Below are 20,105 nucleotides of genomic sequence, written 5' to 3'. Positions count from 1 at the left end.
CATTAAAACTGTCAAAATGCTGACATAGAAACCTTTTTTTTTTTTTTTCCTAACTTCCCCGTAGGTGAACATTTTACTTTACTGTTGTGCTGTGGAAAAGAGGTCTATTTCTAAGAAGTTTGAGAGCTGATCCTTACCACAGACTTATTTTTGATCCCCATTGTCATATTACTCCTTGGCTGAAGTAACTGGTGAGATGGTTGTGATTTTGACCTTACCCATTGACAATCCATATTGTTGGAATTTGTTCAGTCAGGTGCTATCTACTTTTCTATAATCCATACAAAGGCTGTTTCATGTTAAAGCAGCATATTTAAACAGAAATAGATGATTGCCCTTACACTGTGTGCATAGCTTCTTATCAGTATGAGTCAATTATGAAGGAAATCTCCAGGAAATGTTAACTTTTGAATAGAAAGCAAAAAACTAAATATCTTCTTGCAAGTACAAGCACATACAGCACTTTGGCTGCCTGGCCTGTGTTTAAATCTGATTCAGTGCCAATTAAAGTTAATGGGAATCTTTACACTGATTTTAACTGGACACTTGGATATTTTGAGGGCATAATTGCATTTTCAAAATTGATTTAGGCCAGAATTATCTCTTTCCTGCAGAGAATAGATAGACACTATCAATAGAACTTAAAATTTATACTGTATTTTGCACTGCTTTGTATATACATTTTCTCCTAGAGCACTGCATGAGAGAAAAAAAAAGTAAGGAAATTTTTTCCAGTGGAAGCTGGGAGGGTAAAGGTGAAGGCTGTGTTTATTCATGCTTGGAATCTGGCAAGATAATTGGAAGAATGTCAGAAAGAGCACAGATCAAAGTTATATTTTTAAAAATTCCTGTCTTAGTGGATAGCACATCCCAGGAGAGAAGCGTGTGCAGTAGGAGTTGTTTTAGCACCAGAAAGGATTACCAGCAATATTGTCTATGGCATCTGGTTTCCTTTGGACGTATTCAATCTAAATGCTCACCATTCCTTATGTTATGTTTGAGAGCCACAGAATTTACTGCAAGCTGAGCAATTAGGTCTTAAGTATAAGATCATGGTTTATCAAGTTTCACTGTATCACTTTCTGCTGGCCTTGCTCTGTGTCTAATAACTTCTGTTTGGTAAAAGTAGCTTTTAGAAAGATGGAAAGTTTGAAGCTGAAGGCATAAAGAGTTGAGAATTCTTTGGTGCTTTATTCTAGTTATTAAAAACCAGAGCAACTATGGTTTTTATCTCAATTGCATTTGGCTGACCTCATCATCAGACATTGTTTTTCTGTCATTTCTTTCTCTCCTACTTTGTATTTTTGTACCTCATATTTTCTTCTCATAAAGAATTTATACCTACTACAAACAAGACACCTGTCTAGTATCTTTTTGCAGGACAAAGTTATTAAACATTTCCCGTCTCTCATAATAAATCACTTTTTCTATCCCATAAACCATTTTTGTGATTTTTCTCTCAACTGCGCTTTCTCAGGACTGACTATAGTATTTAGTTCTGTGTGGACTGAACTACAGTCAAATATTCTGGAAATTCAGCATACCAACTTTCTGTACATAAGGGCTGTGCTTTAGGATGAATCCAAATATAAGAAAGTGTATAATTTTAAAAAATTCTTACCTGGGTTTCTGGGTTTTAACACTGCAAACCTTAGCCTTAAGAAAAATGCCAGTAGAAACCTAGGCACACACTTCAGCTGTATTAAGCATTGACCATTAAAGATGGTGCTAGATGGTATAAGTAGCCTTGTTGCTAATGTTCATCTTGTCTCAAGGACACTTGAAGTACCTTTTAGATATGTTTTATAAGCTCCTCTCCTCTCCTCTCCTCTCCTCTCCTCTCCTCTCCTCTCCTCTCCTCTCCTCTCCTCTCCTCTCCTCTCCTCTCCTCTCCTCTCCTCTCCTCTCCTCTCCTCTCCTCTCCTCTCCTCTCCTCTCCTCTCCTCTCCTCTCCTCTCCTCTCCTCTCCTCTCCTAAGAATGATCTAAGCTGATCATTTTTCTTGCCATTCTGCCAATGCTGGCACAGCGTGAGCACTCCTGCAGTTTGCTGAATTTTCCAAGAAGTACAAGATTGGCCACAAACACTAACTGGGGTGAAAGGAAGGGAGAAGGAGGCATATAAATTTGCAAATGGAGACTTTTCTGGCTAAATATAGTACAAGCAAAATCCTTCCTGAATTAGAGCAGTTTGTGTACTGGAAATATCTGCCCTTTCATTAATCTAGATCTGAACGGTTTCTTGATTATAAACAGATAAATTCAGCACTTGGATCAATCTATCTTCTGGCTATATTGGCTACATATATGCCTCTATTGAAGGCATTTGAATCAGATTTTTTTTTAAATTAAAACATATAAATAAAATCTGCTGCTCTCAATTACTTATTCAGATGTTCTGATAAAACAAAGAGATGCTTATGAGACAATTGCAGATGCTAAGAGCCTTACGCTAGAAACTCAAAACTAGTTAGTTCAGCTGCTTCATTTTGGCTTGATTTCTATTTTTTGCTGATGCCAGGAAGTACAGAAAATTGTAATACTTTGCCATGACAGGTGGATGAGACTTTGTATTTGAAACTTTCCAGTTTTGCATGTGCCATAACTCCAAGAGGTGATGGACTGGTGGACTGGTAGAGTCTGCTGGTTGCCTTTCAACCTACACTAAATTTAACCTAAATTTAACCTAAATGCCCACTACTGCCATCTACCATACCAGTATAAATAGGGAGTAACTTCATTACAACATATTTACATCAGTACAATTGAGAACACAATTCATTTTATCATCAGTTTGCCTCCAAGTGTGGCCTCTTACTGACTTTTACATGACAAATGTTCCAAATTATTCTTCTGAAAATAAACACTTGCACAAATACTGCCAGCAAGCTATTTTCTTTCTGCTGCTTTTAGTTTGCCAAAGAAGCAGTGGGAGAGAGATATTCTCATGACAGCAAATATTTTTAAAATTCAATATCTCCATAATGGTATAATCTACAGAAAAGTAGAAAGAAAAGTCTGTAGCCATACATGAAGTATTGTATTATCATCATCCATCAGATTAGGCACATTTAGCTATCACAGTTGTTCTTATTTTTAAATAGTCTATTGGATCCAATTTTCTGATTTTCTAGCAATGCTTTATTTTTTGTGTGTCCAAATTTTCTTCTGTTTTTCTCTTAGAGACAGGACATTTTTATTAAAATTTTTCTTCTGAGAATTTACAGGTGGATGCACAATATGTACTTGACAAATCTGCTGGTGTTGACAATATATAATTATGTGTACTCTGTGAGTGAAATAAAAGCTGAATAGGGGTTGCATGGCTAGCACAGCATGTACAAATAGCAGAAGATCATTTTACTGGGACTTAGATGCTGAAATATGCACTTGTTTATGTGCACATTAGCAGCTGCACACTTTTGTAAAGCAGATGTTCATCAACATCAAAGTGCACAATTCCGTCTGTCCATTAATACGTCTAGGTCAGGTGAGCATAATTATTTTTTGCTTGCAGACATATTGAGATATAGCTGAGATTTCTTTAAGATTCATTCTTAAAACAAACTAACAAAAAGAAATCCAGGAAGATTTGCATCGTGGTTTCTTATTTTGTTAGTTACAGTAAAATGAACTTCTTTTAGATGCTGTGAAAGCTTAGAAATACCAGGTATATATACCTCCTTGTAATGTAAAGCAGTTTCAAAATATACAACTTAGCAGTTTTAACACTTTAAAGGGTGCCAGTGACTGTAATGACATTCAGTTTTCTTTATAAAAGGAATGCAAGGAAAGGAAAACAAATGCTAGCTAAAAATACATTGCACTTACAATATAGTCCAGCATTCAAAGCTGTTGAAGCATTTAATGGAGATATGAAAAGAAGAGGTCCTTGGAAGCTGAAGGCTTTCTGGAAGTATCTATGCTTCCTTCTCTTAGTCATGAAAAAGAAAGAGACAGTTTCCTGCCAGACTTCTTTGCATTTCTGCCTATAGTGTTGGGCTATAAGGCCACAGCCACATTAGTTTTCCTCTTACCCTGCTTCAAGAATTATCCATTTTGTGGAGCATGATAAAGATCCTCTTGATGCTTTCTGCTTTTGAAGCTGAGGTGACCCAAAATTTCACCCCCTCAAACCCATCAGTCTGACTATTTGGAATGTGTTTTTATAAGCTGCATGATTTTATTTAAGTTTTTTCCATGCTTTTTGACATTTTCCTGCAGAAAGACAGTACAGAGTGCACTTTGTCACCAAAAATATCTGTTGAAATATAATTTCATGTGAGTGACTAAGAAGATACACCACCTCTGGAAAAAATAAATCATCAGCCTAACTTACAGCTGGAGAGAAAAATGTTTGGAGGGAAACTGCCTTCCTGAGAAGAAGTTAAAGGCTGTGTGGAGCCAGCCAACTGGAATAGCAGAGGGACCTTGATCCTACTCCTGCTTACTGAGAACTTTCAGTACTTCATCCAGGTCCTCTGCCGAACTTTGGATTCAAGCATTGTTATTCCTGCTGTTCCATCGTTTCCAAGGGATTCTACTTCCTTGTGATGCCAGCTCTTATCTGCTCCTGTACAGGTCTCTCTTTCCTTGTCTGCTTCACTGGCCTCTTGTTTTAAATGAGTTTAGGTAGCAGGACCTAGGAATGCTCACCTTTTTCAACAGAACTGAGCAGGTGACTGTTCAAAGGACACTTGCTTCTGGGGTTACTGCAGGAACAGTGACCCCGTGTGCTTTCGCACATCTGGACAGCTCAGAACCATGTGCTCTGCACAGATCTTCTGGCCTTGCACTCTTACAATCATACTTCTGCAAAGGGTGAAACTTGGACTGAGTTTTCAACTGAATTTTGCTCTGAAGTCTTAGTGGATTTTTTAGTAGCTATATGCAAGCCCTGCAGGACTGTTTATAGGTGTCTGTTTGGGATGGGCTACATTCTTTATGTTGAGTGCCACGTTTTGTTGTAAGTTAAAGTGATATCAACCCAAAATGACATCACTGCTCTGCAATGTAAAACTAAGAAGAAATGGATGATCGGGGAAGAGTTGCTTAAATGGCAAAGGCTTTGTAGCTGTTGCTTTTTAGCAGCAGTATGCGTAAAAACACTTTGTGGCAAAATAAGAAATCTAATACAAGTAATTTAGTACATAATATAGTTGCGTTGTTTTTTTTGTTTGTTTGTTTGTTTGGTTTCCCCAGTGCCTTTTTTCAGTTTTAGCATTGTGAGTTTTTTTTTGTTGTTGTTGTTGGTTTTTTTGTTGTTTTTTTTTTTTGCCTTATTTGCCAGTTAAGATTCATGAATGACTGCCAGTCAGAGATCCCGTATAATGCTGGATTCATTCTTAACAATAACAATGTTTTCTGCTAATGCATCCAGAAAGGCTGGAACAAAGACCCCAAAAGTAGTCATGGCAGGATGTACTTGGAGTGATTTTCAGGACAAACAGCAGCAGCATCTTCTCCATCAAGTAATATAGACATATGCATAAACTTAAGCCATTGGATTTGAAGTATTATTGGACAACCCTCTTTGGCCCTCAGGTAAATCCTTCTCCAGTTGTTCCATTCTTGCAGTCCTTGGCTTCATCTCTAGGTTGCTCAAAGCTGTGGTGAAACATTTGTTTCTTATGTACTATACTGCATTGTAGTCATACAAGCTTTTTATTGTAGTATGTATTTTGTAGTATTATGTAGTATTATGTAGTCAACAAGCTTTTTATTTACACTCTGTTAAGATTAATTATGCTAAAATTGATTTGTCATGGTTAAATGTATGAATACTTCTAGAGGATCTTTTATATCACATGCCTCTGCCGTAGTTCCTATAAACACTTGCTGTTTCATGTGTACAAATAACACAGTCATGGGAGCAAAGGGACCATCTTTTCATCTGATGCATCAGCATTCAGCTTCCTTAATGGAAAATAGCTTCCAAAACGCTTATATATATACATATTTTTTAGTCAATTGGCTCTCTAGCCATTCATTCATTTCTGTGTCCAATTCAAGTAACAGATGTTGGCTGATAAAGCCTACTCCTTGCTGAAAGTACAACACTTTCTTACTGCATTACTGCATCTGAGACTTAGCAATAAAATCAGAAGGATCTAAGAAAGATCCTCAGTTTGTGGAATTTCTTTACCCACTGTTTTGACAGACTATGAATCAGAAAACCTTAAAGAGAAGGTCTGTCATTTGTTGCAGCCTTCTCTGAACAAGAGAGTGGGTGGAACAGCATTTTTGAAAACCACAGTCAATGATTTATTAAGTTTTGAAAAGCATGCATCTGTTCAAGGCCCACACAGCAAATGCATTTTAATAATAAAGAAATGTCTTCTGAAGTAAAAATACTTCTTGAAGGAATATAGTACACTGTATGGCTTTTTTTTCTACCCTGATTTCCATGCAATTCTAGCACTCTCTATTTCTAGGTCATCCAGTAATACCACTGAGCTCACATTCCATTTGGAGATAAATTTATTGAGGTTAGAAAAAAATGCTAGCATTTTATGTTTATTTCGTATAAACTCAAACTCATCCAAAATGCAGCACAAGGACTGTTAATGTCACCAGGGAATCCAGGCAGTACTCCCCTGTTACTACTTTATATCACTTTTTTTCTTGGTTTTCTTCACCATTTGTGGAAATGAAGCAGCAGATCCTACTTCAGAGTAGCAATGCTCTACAGGAAAAATGGTTTATTTCCCTTTCAGAGGTAACACATGCCCAGGACACAGAAGATAGATTTAACTGGTGACATTTATTGAGCATAGTTCTGTTGTACACTCAGAAGTACTTTTAAATTTAGTCTTGTGGAGCAACATTTTCTTCTTATATTTTTTTCTCACATAAGATTTATCTAAATTTAATTTCAGATCTCCTTTTAAATAACCAACAAGGAGAAGAAACAGGAGAAGGAGAAGAAGGAGAAGGAAAAAGAGAAAGAGAAGGAGAAGGAGAAGAAGAAGAAGAAGGGGAAAGAGGAGAGAGAGAAGAAGAGGGAGAAGAAGGAGAATCCTTTCTTCTGTGGAATCTGTTTCACGAAGACAAATTAAGCAAAGGGAAGAGGCATGGGAATTTCATAGTAAAGTCACAAGATCATCTGTTCATCTACTTTCCTTTGCAGAGCACTACAATATATAAAAAACACCTCTGCGAATCTGAAAAGACATGTCAACATTTCAAAATGACCCTTCAATGCAAAAGAACCTCTGTTCCTTGAACTTAAACTTTGTTTTCTTTTTGTGATTGTGTGGGAAAAAAAGTTTCCGAATTGAGAACTATGTTTCTGAACCTCTGCAACACTTTCTCTGTTATCCCACCAGAATGAAAGCACATCCTGATAGGCCATTAGGTCAACGAACTCTAATTGTTAACAGTTTCACCCTGCTAGCATTCAGAATAATGCTAGTGGAGGACACATAGAAGCTTGTATTTGTGTTTTGTTCTGGTAACACTAGAAAAAAACACCAGAAATCCCAGCCCCCCCCCCCCCCCCCCCCCCAAAAAAAAAAAAAAAAACCAAAAAAAAAAAAAAAAACCCCAAAAAAACAGCATACAGAATGTATGGGTGGGAGGGAATAGCCAGTCTTCTGAGATGAATCTTCATGAAATTACATTTCTTGGAAGAATACCAAGGAATGCTGCAAATAAAACACAGTATATGTTTAAAGATACCATTGTCTAGACCACTAAGGATTAGGTGTTCCTTCTTATTTGTTCAAATGAACACTTCCTTTTCTTTAAGATGAAACTCAGTCACCATATATAGAAAGTGGCTGTAAAGGAAACAACCTCCCCTTGTCATTCATTACTTGGTCTTTTTTATTTTATTTTATTTTATTTTATTTTTTAAATGAAAGCACACGGTGCCTGCCAGATCTTAACATCATGAGAGCTTATGTACATTTCTACATATTTGATTTCCTATAGGCCTCCTGTGCATATAACTTGAAACCATTCATGTGGAGGGCATTCATTTTGTTAGACTGTTGAAGCAATGGCTTTCATATTGCATAGGTTCAGTAATTCATTGAAAAATAGCTCAGAATAAAAATAATTCTAGAGAAAATTGTTTTTCTTTGGGGTGATACAGGAAACTTGCATAGGATTCACAAGTCACTGGCTGATATGCCCAGATCCATCCAATCTTGCCACTTAAGGCTCAGAGAAAAGATCTGGGAATCATTCTCAAAAACATAGCCAGGACATGGTACAAGCTGCTGTTTTTAGTTTACTTCACTCTTTGTCTTGACTGCTAATGTGTATTATTATTTCTTGCCCTGCAGCTCGCTTTTTTGCATCTTCCATTTTGTTTCCTAGAATAAAGTAGATCTTTACTTTCTTTCATACTGTACAAATCTAAGACTGCTTCCTTAGGAGAGCTACCATTGTCTTGAATGAATATACTTTAGGCTAGTCACTATATCATTCTTCTAACACTTCTAATTTTCTGCTAATCACATTACTACAACTAACCAGGCAGGAAAAGAGTCAATTTACTTCATAGTAGCTCATTTGATGCTATATATTGCATGTGGTGAAGGCAGTGTTGATAACACAATGATATTTAACATATTGCTGAACTCTGCTTACATACTGCCAAGGTCTTCATCTGTTTCCCAATCTTCCCAGCCAGCAGGGAGAATGAGGACGCGCAAGGAACTGAGAGGGGACACAGCCAGGCCACCTGAGTCAAAATGTCCAAATGTTTTATGCCACAACTCACACACAGAAATGGGAAATGGGTGAATTGAACACCTGTTTGCTGATGGGAATTAGAGAATGAATTGCTTATTTTGCTTTGCTTGCATATACAGCTTAAGCTTTATTTATTAAGTCGTATTTATCTGGACCCACAATTTTTCTTGTTTTCACTCTACTAATTCTCTAACTCTATCCCAGTTTAGGGAGGGTGAGTTTGGTGCTTAGCTGTCTATTGGGGTTGAGACACAACACACAAGTAGTTAAGTGACTAAAAAAATCTCCAAAACAAAATATAAAAGAAAAAAAGTATCACTAGGTATATAGGATGTAGTGAAAGCACCAGCTGAAAATTATTATCCCCAAGGCTTTACAAAGACCAAAACTAAATAATCAATATCTAAGGAAGGTTTGCAATGTTGTATAAGGAATAGTCAGTAATTAAGGCTGCACAATAAATATAATTCCAGCATTCCATCCCAGAGCCTCCAAGTTGATGATTTCAATAAAATTTGTCAGTTCCTCCATTTTTCCTGCTGACAACACAGAAACTCAGACCTTCAAATTCAACCTCTGCTGAAGTACCATTTTGTTGATGCAGTCAGTGTGGCAAGCAGCAAATGACTTTACATTTGTCTTTACAGAAGAAAATTAGTAGTAAATTTGGGTGAATTCTTAACTTCCAAAGTGGATGTTGCAAGTTATTCTGTGTTTCATTGGTAGAGCTTCTAAAGACATCTCAGATTAAAAACAACAACAAAAACACTCTTGTCCAAAAATGGCCTGGCAGATTCAGCTGGTGTGAGCATGATTAAGACCTGAAACAATCTAAACTGAATGAGACCAAGTTCATGTTCAAAACTACTTACTATTTACCCAATGGGTGATATATATATAGATGTATAAAACTGAATGGGCTCCAAATGATTTTTTATACAACATTTTAATCAATTGAATAATGAAAGAAAGATGAGTGCAAAACAGATTTTGTAGCTATAGAGAGCTGTGGTTGTAAAATACATGATCAAATGTTTTCTGTAGAATTATACTAAAAATATTTGAATTTAGAATTTTCCTTTGTGCACTGGTTACAAAATATGCTAATTATTTTTGGTCTGAGATCTAGATAAATTGTCACATCATAAATCTTGGAACATTTTGTTATTCTTAACTATAAATTTTTGTGAAGTGAGTGGAAGCTGGATGAGACTTTTAGCAGTTGAATGACACTTTCATGTTACATGGGTACTTAACAACCTGATCTCTGCTGGGATTTGGACCAGGAGGGTGGAATTTCTAACTTTGTTTTATAGTAGTTGAAATTACTTAATTAACTTGTAGACTGAACATTTCAAAAACAGAAAATACTCAGCTCATTCTCAGAGAACACAGAATAGCAAATCAGCCAGATACAGATAGATCCTGGCTTCTATAATTTTGCTGTGTCATAATTTTCCTTCCCTTATACTAGATATATCACATAATTGTATTATTTTTTTTTTTACAGCATCCTTTTGAAGTGCATGTACATTCTCAGCAGTGAGTTCACACTGAGCACAGTAGAAATAAAATTTTTGAAGAAGGGTCTGCTGTGGAATTTTCGGTTGTAATACTGTCTTTTAGCTGTTCCTAGCTGAGGACTTTTGTTGGAACTTTTTTCATCTGATTCTTTTCTTTTAGAAAATTTATGAGATCAGGCTCCTCCTAGAAACCAACGTGGGGAAATAGTGCAGTTCAGCACATGACAAGAGATCTCTTGACTACATGGGATAAATCACACCCTGAGGTGCTCTTCTCATTCTTGAATACAGGGTATGCTTGAGAACTACTTTTCATAATCCACTACATTTTTTGGATAGACACTACTGTTTAGACCAATCCCACCTGTTAGGTATCAGGTCAGAACCTGCAGCTTGGATCAGGGAAGATAGGTGGGCCGTGACAGACTTGGATCTCCTTCTCAGAAATCAGATGGAAAGCTGTAAAAACTTCTCTATTGGAGAACTTAAGTGAATCTCACTAAATTTAAACTTGAAGGTGGCGTTGCTTCGAGCAGGAGGTCAGACTTCATGAATTCTAAATGTCCCTTACAACCTAAAATATTCTAAGATGAAAGGTAGGACTAACAAAGCTAATATAGTCACTTTAGTTTTGGGGAGATGTTTCAAAGATCTAAAAATAATGAGCAGTTCACATAAGACAGATGGAAGAACAGCTGTTTCACTGTCTTTTCCACTATAGTAAGGAGGGATATCAAATGAAGTTTGTAGGAGCTGCTTGAATTTGAGCAAGTAGAGACATTTCCTTGTGAAATGATTAACAGACCTGTGGAACAGAAATAAGACACATATTTGAAAGATATATCCACTGAGAATTACTAAACTTGCATAATAACGGTTGTCTGAAGAAGTCTGTAATCAGACCCTTGATGGAAATCTACATAGTATTGGAGCAGGGAAACTGTCATGTATGTTTACCTTGCTTTTACTCTTGTTTGCTTGCTGATGGCCACTGTTGCAGCAGGATTTTAGGCTCAGCTACCCTTAGTTTGGATCAAGGCTGTTATTCATTTATAATTTTAGACCAAATGTATAGAGTCCTAAATCTTTAACCCTTCTGAGCAAAATGGCATTTTTATAATGACTGGCACCAGGACTGAAATATTTGTTAATTTTTGAGTTAAGTATCTATTGGCTTATTCAAAATATGAACTCATTTTAGCTTTTTATAGATATATCTATACTAAAACAAACAAACAAACAAACAAAAAAACAAAAAAACCCAAAACAACAACAAAAAAAGAATAAACCAAAACAAACAAACAAGAAAAAAAAAGAAAACAAAAACCAACCCTGAGGTGTATAACCCATAGTTAACTTAAAAGTAACTATACTTTTTTATCCTTAGCTTTCCAGTTTATTACTCAGTCTTATAAGCAGTACAACAGATACTTTTTTTAACTGGTTTTATTCTAAAGTGGTATCAGACTCAAAGTACTTTGTTCACATATAATCTCACATTTCAGTATTAGAAATAACTTTGCCTTTCTTAAATTGTAAATGATCTGCGAGCATGCCTCATATGTACCTACAATTCCAGTTTGCTTGGAAATAAAAGATACATGAATACCTATGAATATTCTACAAATAGATTAGAGGCACCCGATGAGGTGCCTTCTATGCATTTAGGCTTTTTTTTTTTTTAATTTAACAAAATCATGCAATATTTTATTTTCATTGATGCTGCGATAAAAATGTACGTTGAGAACTTACAGAACAGTATCAGTTTTGCAGATTTGAAATAGAAGTTTTGCACTGCTATAATTTATTTGATTCACACATGCAAATGCAATCCCAGACAAATGTCACAGAGTGGAAGCAGGAGAAATACAGAAAACTAACAATCAAAACAGAATAATTGTAATACAGATAAGAGTGAGATCTCATTTTAATCATAGAATTTTCTCTTCCCATATTCTTAATCAAGAAAGGCATTACTTAAGTTACCATTATATTTATTTACTGCTAGCACTTTAGTCATGGCTAATAACCATCCCTCCAAGAGTAGCTGTATTGGTAGGTAGATCAAATACAAGCCAGTGCATCTGACTTCTGTGACATTTAATTTCATAAGAATAATATGGTTTGCATTCCATGATGATGCAATTGATAGCATCACTAGAGAGCCAAAGAAAACAGATGATACATCAGCTGATACCACTGGACCAAAATATATTCAGGAAGAATTCTTCAAGGCCAGATGTGTAATGCATTCGTTATTTCTTAAATGTCAACCGACTATTTGTTTTGCGTCATTGCACATGTTAAATGTAGGACCTCATTCTGTCAGCTTCTTCCCAATGTTAACTGGCAATCTTGTTTTATTAGCTAGATAGTATCAATTTTACTTGTATTTGTTATTCCTCCTTGAAAAGATTGTCTGGATTAAGCACACTGAAAAAATGTCTTAGGGATACCAGTAACAATCTGTCTTTACAACAATCAAGCAAAGGTAAAATTTTGACTGAGCTCACTTATCTTCCTTCCAAAACTTATCAACACATTTCCATTGTGATTTCCCCTGGCCATGCTAGACTTAGAATAGTCTAGCTCTACTGTCTACTTTCAATTCTAATAGCCTAGACACTTCTATCTTCTTTCCTTGGTCTCGGAATTGATTCTCAGAGGTTTCAATAGCAATTCTGGGGAGCATCCCTACAGATATCAAAATAACTGTGAGCTCACCTGGTCACAGCAGTCTCTTTCAAAACAGATGCTAATATGAATCCCTGGTGAGTGAAAGGAAGATGGGCCTCTCCATATATGGGGACAGTCTTAGACAAAGGAATACCCATTATCTCCTCTTCCAACCATGTTCTGCATTCAAAATGTCCGTGGCTACCCTGCCATCTCACATGTAGTCCTCTGGATTTGCCTCTGTCATTGTGCATTGATGAGATAGCTCTGGGGAGGTAGGTGTTAGGCCACTTGGCTGGCTTGTCTAGCTCCTAAAGTAAGAGAGCTGCCTCAGTGCTCAATCCAAGCCAAAAAAGGAAGCTCTTCTTCACAGGGAAAGCTGCACAATTTGAGATGTTCAAGATAGCTCCATGAAAAATATGCAGGCATCTATAGTCCTTAGTCACCTCAGGAAGCTAGAAAGGGTGAAGTCAGGAATTTCAGTGATAATTTCTATGCTTACAGGCTCTTTTTTTTCGATCTTATCCTTGAACACATTACAAATGTATGAGAATCATATAATTTTTTTAATTTATTTTTATTTTTTTTAGTTTTCTAGTTTCATAATATTTCCAAGCAATTTTTTGTTCCTCTGTTCTGTGAATCCCTTCCCAAAAATATTTAGCTTTGCTGATAGTGAAATTAAGCAGAATAGCTGACGTCTGTCATGGATTAGTGGACTCAAAAATTAGAAGAAACGAATTTGATTATCTGTGAGTGGTACCAGTTGAAATGCCTTTTCACTTCCCTTGTGACACTAGCTGCCTTGTACATCTGGCTTTCCCTGTATGTATCTACTACCAAAATCCTTCATGTTTCCCTTTTGTTTACTGAATTAATAATCACCACAAGTCACATCAAATCAAATCTACTAGCCAGTTACTGTAGAGGGAAAATCCTTCCCTCTTAACTGAAAAATACTGGGGAGTGATCATTCATTTATCTCATCAGATGGCAATCCTTGAAGGGATCAGAACATCTTGTACTAGGCATCAGCAAATACACAGAATGAAAGCATGATCTCTGAAGTGTTTTTGTTGTGATTTAACCTGGCAGTCAGCTGAACACCACACAGTTATTCAGTCACTCTCACCACGGTGGAATGGGCATAGAATTATGAAGATAATGGATAATAGGAGATAATAGGATAATAGATGATAGAGATTATAGGAATATATAATAATAGGAATATTCCTATTATAATAGGAAGAAAATAGGATAATAGGAAGGAAAAGGGGGGGGAGGGGGGAAGAAAAGAATATACAAAACAAGTACTGAACAAATGCAAATGCTCACCATCTGCTAAATGATGCTCAGTCAGTGCTCAAGCATGGTAGCCCATATGGCCAAACCCTCCATTTTGTTGTTCAGCATAATTCCATACAGTATGAGACATACCCTTGCCCAGTTTGGCTCAGCTGTTCTGGCTCTATGTTCTCCCAGATTTTTGTGTACCTACAGCTCCTCGCTGGTGGGGCATCATGAAAAGGTGAAGTATTCTTGACTTAGTGTAAGCACTGCTCAGCAACACCTAAAATGTGGTATGTTATGAAGCTTATTTTCCTTCTAAATCCAAAACATAGTACCATACCAGCTACCATGATGAAGATTAATTCTATCCCAGCTGAAACCAAGACATTGTTAAATGCAGGAATATGAATAGTGGTATGGACCTCAGCGAGTGTATGTACCTTAGTAAAGACATACAAAATTGCATTGTAGCCCAAATAGCTAAGATAAAATACAGGAACAATGTTGATGAGCTTGTTTGCACCTTTTAAGTCCCTATGCTGTCCCTGAGAGAAAAACTGCATTTCAAATTGATATTTTACAGCCCTCTTTTACCCCATTTCTTTTTATTTCTGCTTCCTAGTTTCTGGGGGAAAACAAACAAACAAACAAACAAACTTAAAGGAACTTCTTTTCATACCATCATTTATAGTAATTCCATGGGTTATTACTGGAAAATTGGTTCACTATTCTTACAGACCTGTAAAACCTTTGAGTAATCTTTCCCGGAGTGATAAGACACATATTGGTCAGCAAAGTAAGCAAATATAATTTATAACACACATAGGGATCAGAACTGTTGAGTAAGAAGATACTGCACTGGATTTAACTATAATTAAAGATCTTTGAAGAAGGGAAAAGCAGAAGATGGAGGACAACATTCAACTATAATTCAAGTGCAGGGCAGAAAAGATAAAGGAAGGAGAGAGGCAGAGTACAGAACAAATGAAATGACTGTACTCAGAGAGAGTAGATGAAAGAGAAAACAAGAATATCTTGGAACATTTTGTGGATGGCAACTTTTACGTACATACCAACACAAGCATGACTTGGTGTTTCATATAACTGACAGATATTCAGTTGGGATTACTTAGCCATTTAAAAATCAAATATCTGGCCCCAACTACTTGTATAGGATCCCCATACTGACAATGCAACAGACAAATATCTTCAGATTATTCAACCTGTCCTAATATAAGTGAAGACAGTTGTCCTTTGGAAGCACAACTTCTTCTTTCATGCATATAATCGGTCTAGGCATTCACTTTAAGACTTCTAAGTTAGGAGATAAGTCCCACTCCCTTGACCTACATGAACAGATCTTATAACACTCATCTTTTCTTAAATGAAAGATTTCTATGGTGTATTTGTTGCAAGCACAGAGAAAATAAAAATGCTTTAAATTTTTCTTTTGTGAATAGCTTAGTAGCAACAATAAAAGTAATATTGGGAAATTTATCATCAAACCACAAACTTCACTAGAAAGAGCTTGCATAATAACATCAGACGAGTTGAACAAGAAGGCTAAGAATTCAGTTTTACGGGTTCTTATTCACATATGCTCCCTGCAAAAGTCTTGATCTAAGGAAACAGTTACCTCTTTTTTCTTGATGAACTCTAGAATGACTATCTCTTAGTGACTTGATGCATTATACCTCTCATATTGCAATATTACCACAATATTACTTATGAAGTTGAATATTTAAACTATGGAAAGAGCATTGACATCAGCCTTACTGTTTCATTTATCACTTTGTAATGGCTCTGCTGGTTGTCCATTATGTGGAATTTTCTTAGTCTGAGCAATAGTTTAATTAATTCTACTTTTATATCTTGTAGATCTGTCATCATTTCATTACTCAATAGTATCCCAAGAACACATCTGTGTTCTTCTCAGTCTGTTCATCTAGGTTTCTACTGTACCAACACCACTGTTGATGGTTCTGATTCTGGGCATTTGTTGCACATATTTACAGAAGTTTTGGTACTCTTTTACCTGGAACACTGAGGCAGAACATCAACTAGCCTTAAGGATTGACATTCATTCAAAAGTGACAAAATGTAAGAATTTCTTCCCACAGTGGAATCAGAAGGCTTATTTTAGACCTTGAAGACCCTGTACTGAGTGCCATTTATTTGTGCATGTCATAAAATATTTGGCTTCTCAAATGACTAATAAACAGTTATTGCAATAAAACACGGACTGCAGCTCCACTGATCACTTCCTCACTCCTTTTGTATGCTTTATTCAATATTTGTATGCTAGATTCAGTTATTTTCCTGCATGGGAGATCAGGTGCTGAATGAAGGTGATGGGAGCTTGTACTGGGGGGCCCAGAATTGGGCACAGTATTCCAGATACATCCTCATTAATACTGAGTAGAGTAGAAAGTACACCTTTCTTGACCTGCTGGCAGTACTTTGCCTAATGCAGCCGAGAATACCACTAGACTTCTTAGTGGCAAGGGCACATTGGTTGTTGTCTGCCAGGCATCCTAGGCCCTCGCTGCAAAGCTGTTTTCCAGGTGAATACCTGCCAGCATGTACTGTACTGATGCATGGTGTTGTTCCTCCTCAGATGCACACTTTTTACTTCTCCTTGGTGAACTGCACAATTTTTTCATTGGCACAGCTCTCTAGCCTGGCAAGGTCTCCCTGGCTGGCTTCATGGCTCTCTGACAAATCAGCCACTCTCCTCAGTTAATAAAGATCTTAAAAAAAAAAAAAAACAGAGCATTTATCCCGTGGTACTCCTTTCATTATTGGTTTCCAGCTAGACCTTATGCTACTGAACTCTAATGCTCTGGGTCTAGCCATTCAGCCCATTTTCAGTCCACCTCATAGTCTGTTCATCCAGCCCATACTTCAACATGTTCTTGTGGGTGGAAGCGTCAAAAGCCTTACTGACGTCTAGGAAGATGATATCCAGTGCTCTCCCTTCATATATCAGGCTGGGTATTTCATTATAGAAACTTATCAGTTTTTATATTTCAACATGACTTCTCTTTGGCAAATCATGTTCCGCTCTGAAGATTTTCTTCTCTTTCATGTGCCTGGAAATTATTTCCAGTATTAACATTTGGGTTTCATGGTTCCTTAGATCATTTTACTGCTTATCACTCAATAATCTTGCAAGCATGCAGGATGACTTTCCTAAATACTCATCCTTTAACTTCTTTAACATCCTTTTTTCTGTCTTCCTGTTAATCCTTCGTCTATCTACCACATACCTCCAGACCTGACTCTGTATTGAGGTGCTGTGGCCCTTTGACTGGCCCTGATAACACTTCCCTCATTGTGAAAACTAACTCTGCACAGAAATAGTAGGATACTTCCACATATTTTGAATGCTCAGAGGTCTTTTCTTGGCTTCTGGGTAACTGAAACTGGGAGGGCTGTTTGTGAGGCCTTCTTTCATGACAACCAGGTACTGCAAAACAAGGAGGGAATATGTTTCTCTGGAGCAAGATTTAAAGCTGCCAAAGGGCAATAGGAGCTTGTGATATTTACATCTGAACAGGAAAGAGCCATTCCAATTAATCTATAAACTTTTGTTCTTTCTTCCCTACTGTTAGAGGATTTCAAGACTATTGGTCTGAATCTATAGTTCCTTTTTTATCTAACAATAAATTATAAACACAAGCATTGTCTGGAATGCATTCGGATAATCATGCAAGGACCACAATTTGCTCAAAAGTCTACAATTCAAGTAATCTGAGGATGCTGGAAAAAAGTTTCCAGAGATGTGTGGTTAATATTCATCATTATGTGCATTTTTTCCAAAGTGACTAAAGAGCTTTTAGGCCAGTCTTGCATTCCTGCTCACCTAATCCAGATGATGACACTGTGCAATCAGTCACAGTGAACAAAGTGTGCTTTGTAAGCAGTCAACACTCCCCATTTTCTGAGACCACTCCAGGACTACTCCTCACTTTTCTCTTGAGAAACACAGCATTCCCCTCCTTACTTTCTGCTGGTTGTCTCTGCTTTGTAAGTCACAACTTGAAAGTATTCTCTAGTAATTACAAAATCATCTCCGTCACTGCCAAGTGTTGTTCTTGTGGTAAGTTTTGGCTTTGTGTTTCTTTACTTTAAGATAACTCTATATAAAGATGAATGAAACTGTTTCCTTTGGGAGAATGGGGTAAGTATGTGTTAAAGAACACTGCTTGGCAGAATTGTAACAGATACCAAGAGAAAAATGGTCTGCAGTTGCCAGTAAGGGACAAGGCAACTGCCAGAGTCAAAGCAGAAGTGCAGTTGCGTGAGAAAGGACTGTCAGGGCACTCATGGTACCAGGAGCTGCTTGTGGGTTCTGGATAGGATCTCCCATGGCAGAGCCTGGCTAGCAGCTCCTACCTCTGCTCTACCAGCAGCAAGCATCTAGGGGCACAGGAGCAGTTCCAGTCCCAGGCCTCAGGCACATCCCTGGGGATGAGACCAGGCTGAAGCTAGACCAGGACATGGGTCCATTAGTAGGGACTAGGATAAGTAGCAAATAACAACTTTTCCATTAACAGAAACATAAATAGTATCACTACTTTTATTATGCCATATGTATGTGAGGCATTTTATAGGCAAAGAATGAAATACATTTAAGTATAATGTGCAAGGCAGGCTATTTCATATAATTGAGTACTGTGGACTCGGCTTCTCAAGTCTGTGGCCAAGCTCCATCAGCATCACACCCCACTGGCTGCCAAATGAGCATGAAAGGAAGAAGGCCACTGGTTGCTTAAGGTCAATGTTCAGGAATTTCACAGAATCATAGAATGGTCTGGGTTGAAAAGGACCACAATGATCATCCAGTTGCAACCCCCCTGCTATGTGCAGGGTCACTAACCACCAGACCAGGCTGCCCAGAGCCACATCCAACCTGGTCTTGAATGCTTCCAGGGATGGGGCATCCACAACCTCCTCAGGCAACCTGTTTGTGTGTCACCACCCTCTGTGTGAAACTTCCTCCTAATATCTCTCCTAAACATCCCTTGTCTCAGTTTAAAATAATTCCCCCTTGTCCTGTCATTATCCACCCAATGGTAAAGAGCCATTCCTTCTACTGTTTATTTGCTCCTTTCAAGTAGCAGAAGGACACAATGAGGTCTCCCTAGAACCTTCTCTTTTCCAAGATAAACAAGCCCAATTCTCTCAACCTTTCCTCTTAGGAGAGGTGCTCCAGCCCTCTGATCATCTTAGTGACCCTCCTCTGGACCCACTCCAAGAGCTCCACATCCTTCCTGTACTGGGGGCCCCAGGCCTGAACGCAGTACTGCAGATGGGGCCTCACAAAAGCTGAGTAGAGGGGGACAATCACCTCCCTCTCCCTGCTGACCGCCCCTTTTTTAATGTAGCCCAGAACACAGTTGGCCTTCCAGGTGGTTCCTGTGCTATAGCCTCATCTCAATCTTATAATGATTTGCTGACTTTGTCTTCCTTCTTAATATGATATCTGGTGGGCAAGCAGAGAAACCTCTGAGTATCACATTCAAAAGGACAGAAAAGGTTGCAGGTAACCATGTATGTGCCTTTCAGTGTTCACCCTGAGTTCTGCCCAGGGCATTTGGTCCATCTGTACTGAAGGACCTCACTACTGCTTGGGCCTTAACTTCTTATTCCAGCCATTGATAACCGCCTTGGAGGATTAGTGACTGATTGATAAAAGGCTTCATACATTAGGGAGAATATGGCAGCATATGCAAAGTAAGCAGAAGAGAACTCATGTAAAAATAAGGCAAAACACACTGATTTTCTTGTGCATTCCAGGTGGTAATAGTATTGCATAGTATGAGAAGAGCAAAAAGTGAATGTATGCTTAGACAAAGTGAAAGAATGCTTTTGGTCTTACTAGGAATTAGGCTGAGAGTTCACAGTTCCT

At 37.6% G+C, this 20,105-nt stretch overlaps 1 protein-coding gene and 1 long non-coding RNA gene across 2 annotated transcripts in view; one reads left to right on the top strand and one right to left on the bottom strand.

The window, feature by feature from the left end:
- The window catches only part of LOC128086623 (stimulated by retinoic acid gene 8 protein-like), a 50,981-nt gene extending 43,440 nt beyond the window's left edge, over window positions 1-7,541 (top strand). The window contains exon 2 of the mRNA XM_052695455.1: window positions 6,878-7,541. Coding sequence (XP_052551415.1) covers window positions 6,878-7,224 — 347 coding nt within the window. The 3' untranslated portion in view covers window positions 7,225-7,541. The remainder of the gene's footprint in view (window positions 1-6,877) is intronic.
- Window positions 1-20,105, bottom strand: part of LOC128086655 (uncharacterized) — a 631,060-nt gene that overhangs the window by 159,330 nt on the left and 451,625 nt on the right. The gene's annotated exons all lie outside the window — the stretch shown is intronic.

Source organism: Tympanuchus pallidicinctus, unplaced genomic scaffold, assembly GCF_026119805.1.
Source record: "Tympanuchus pallidicinctus isolate F22 unplaced genomic scaffold, pur_lepc_1.0 scaffold1, whole genome shotgun sequence".
NCBI lineage: Eukaryota > Metazoa > Chordata > Aves > Galliformes > Phasianidae > Tympanuchus > Tympanuchus pallidicinctus.
The sequence above is the reverse complement of the archived record's forward strand: the minus strand, read 5'-3'. Positions and strand labels throughout refer to the sequence as shown.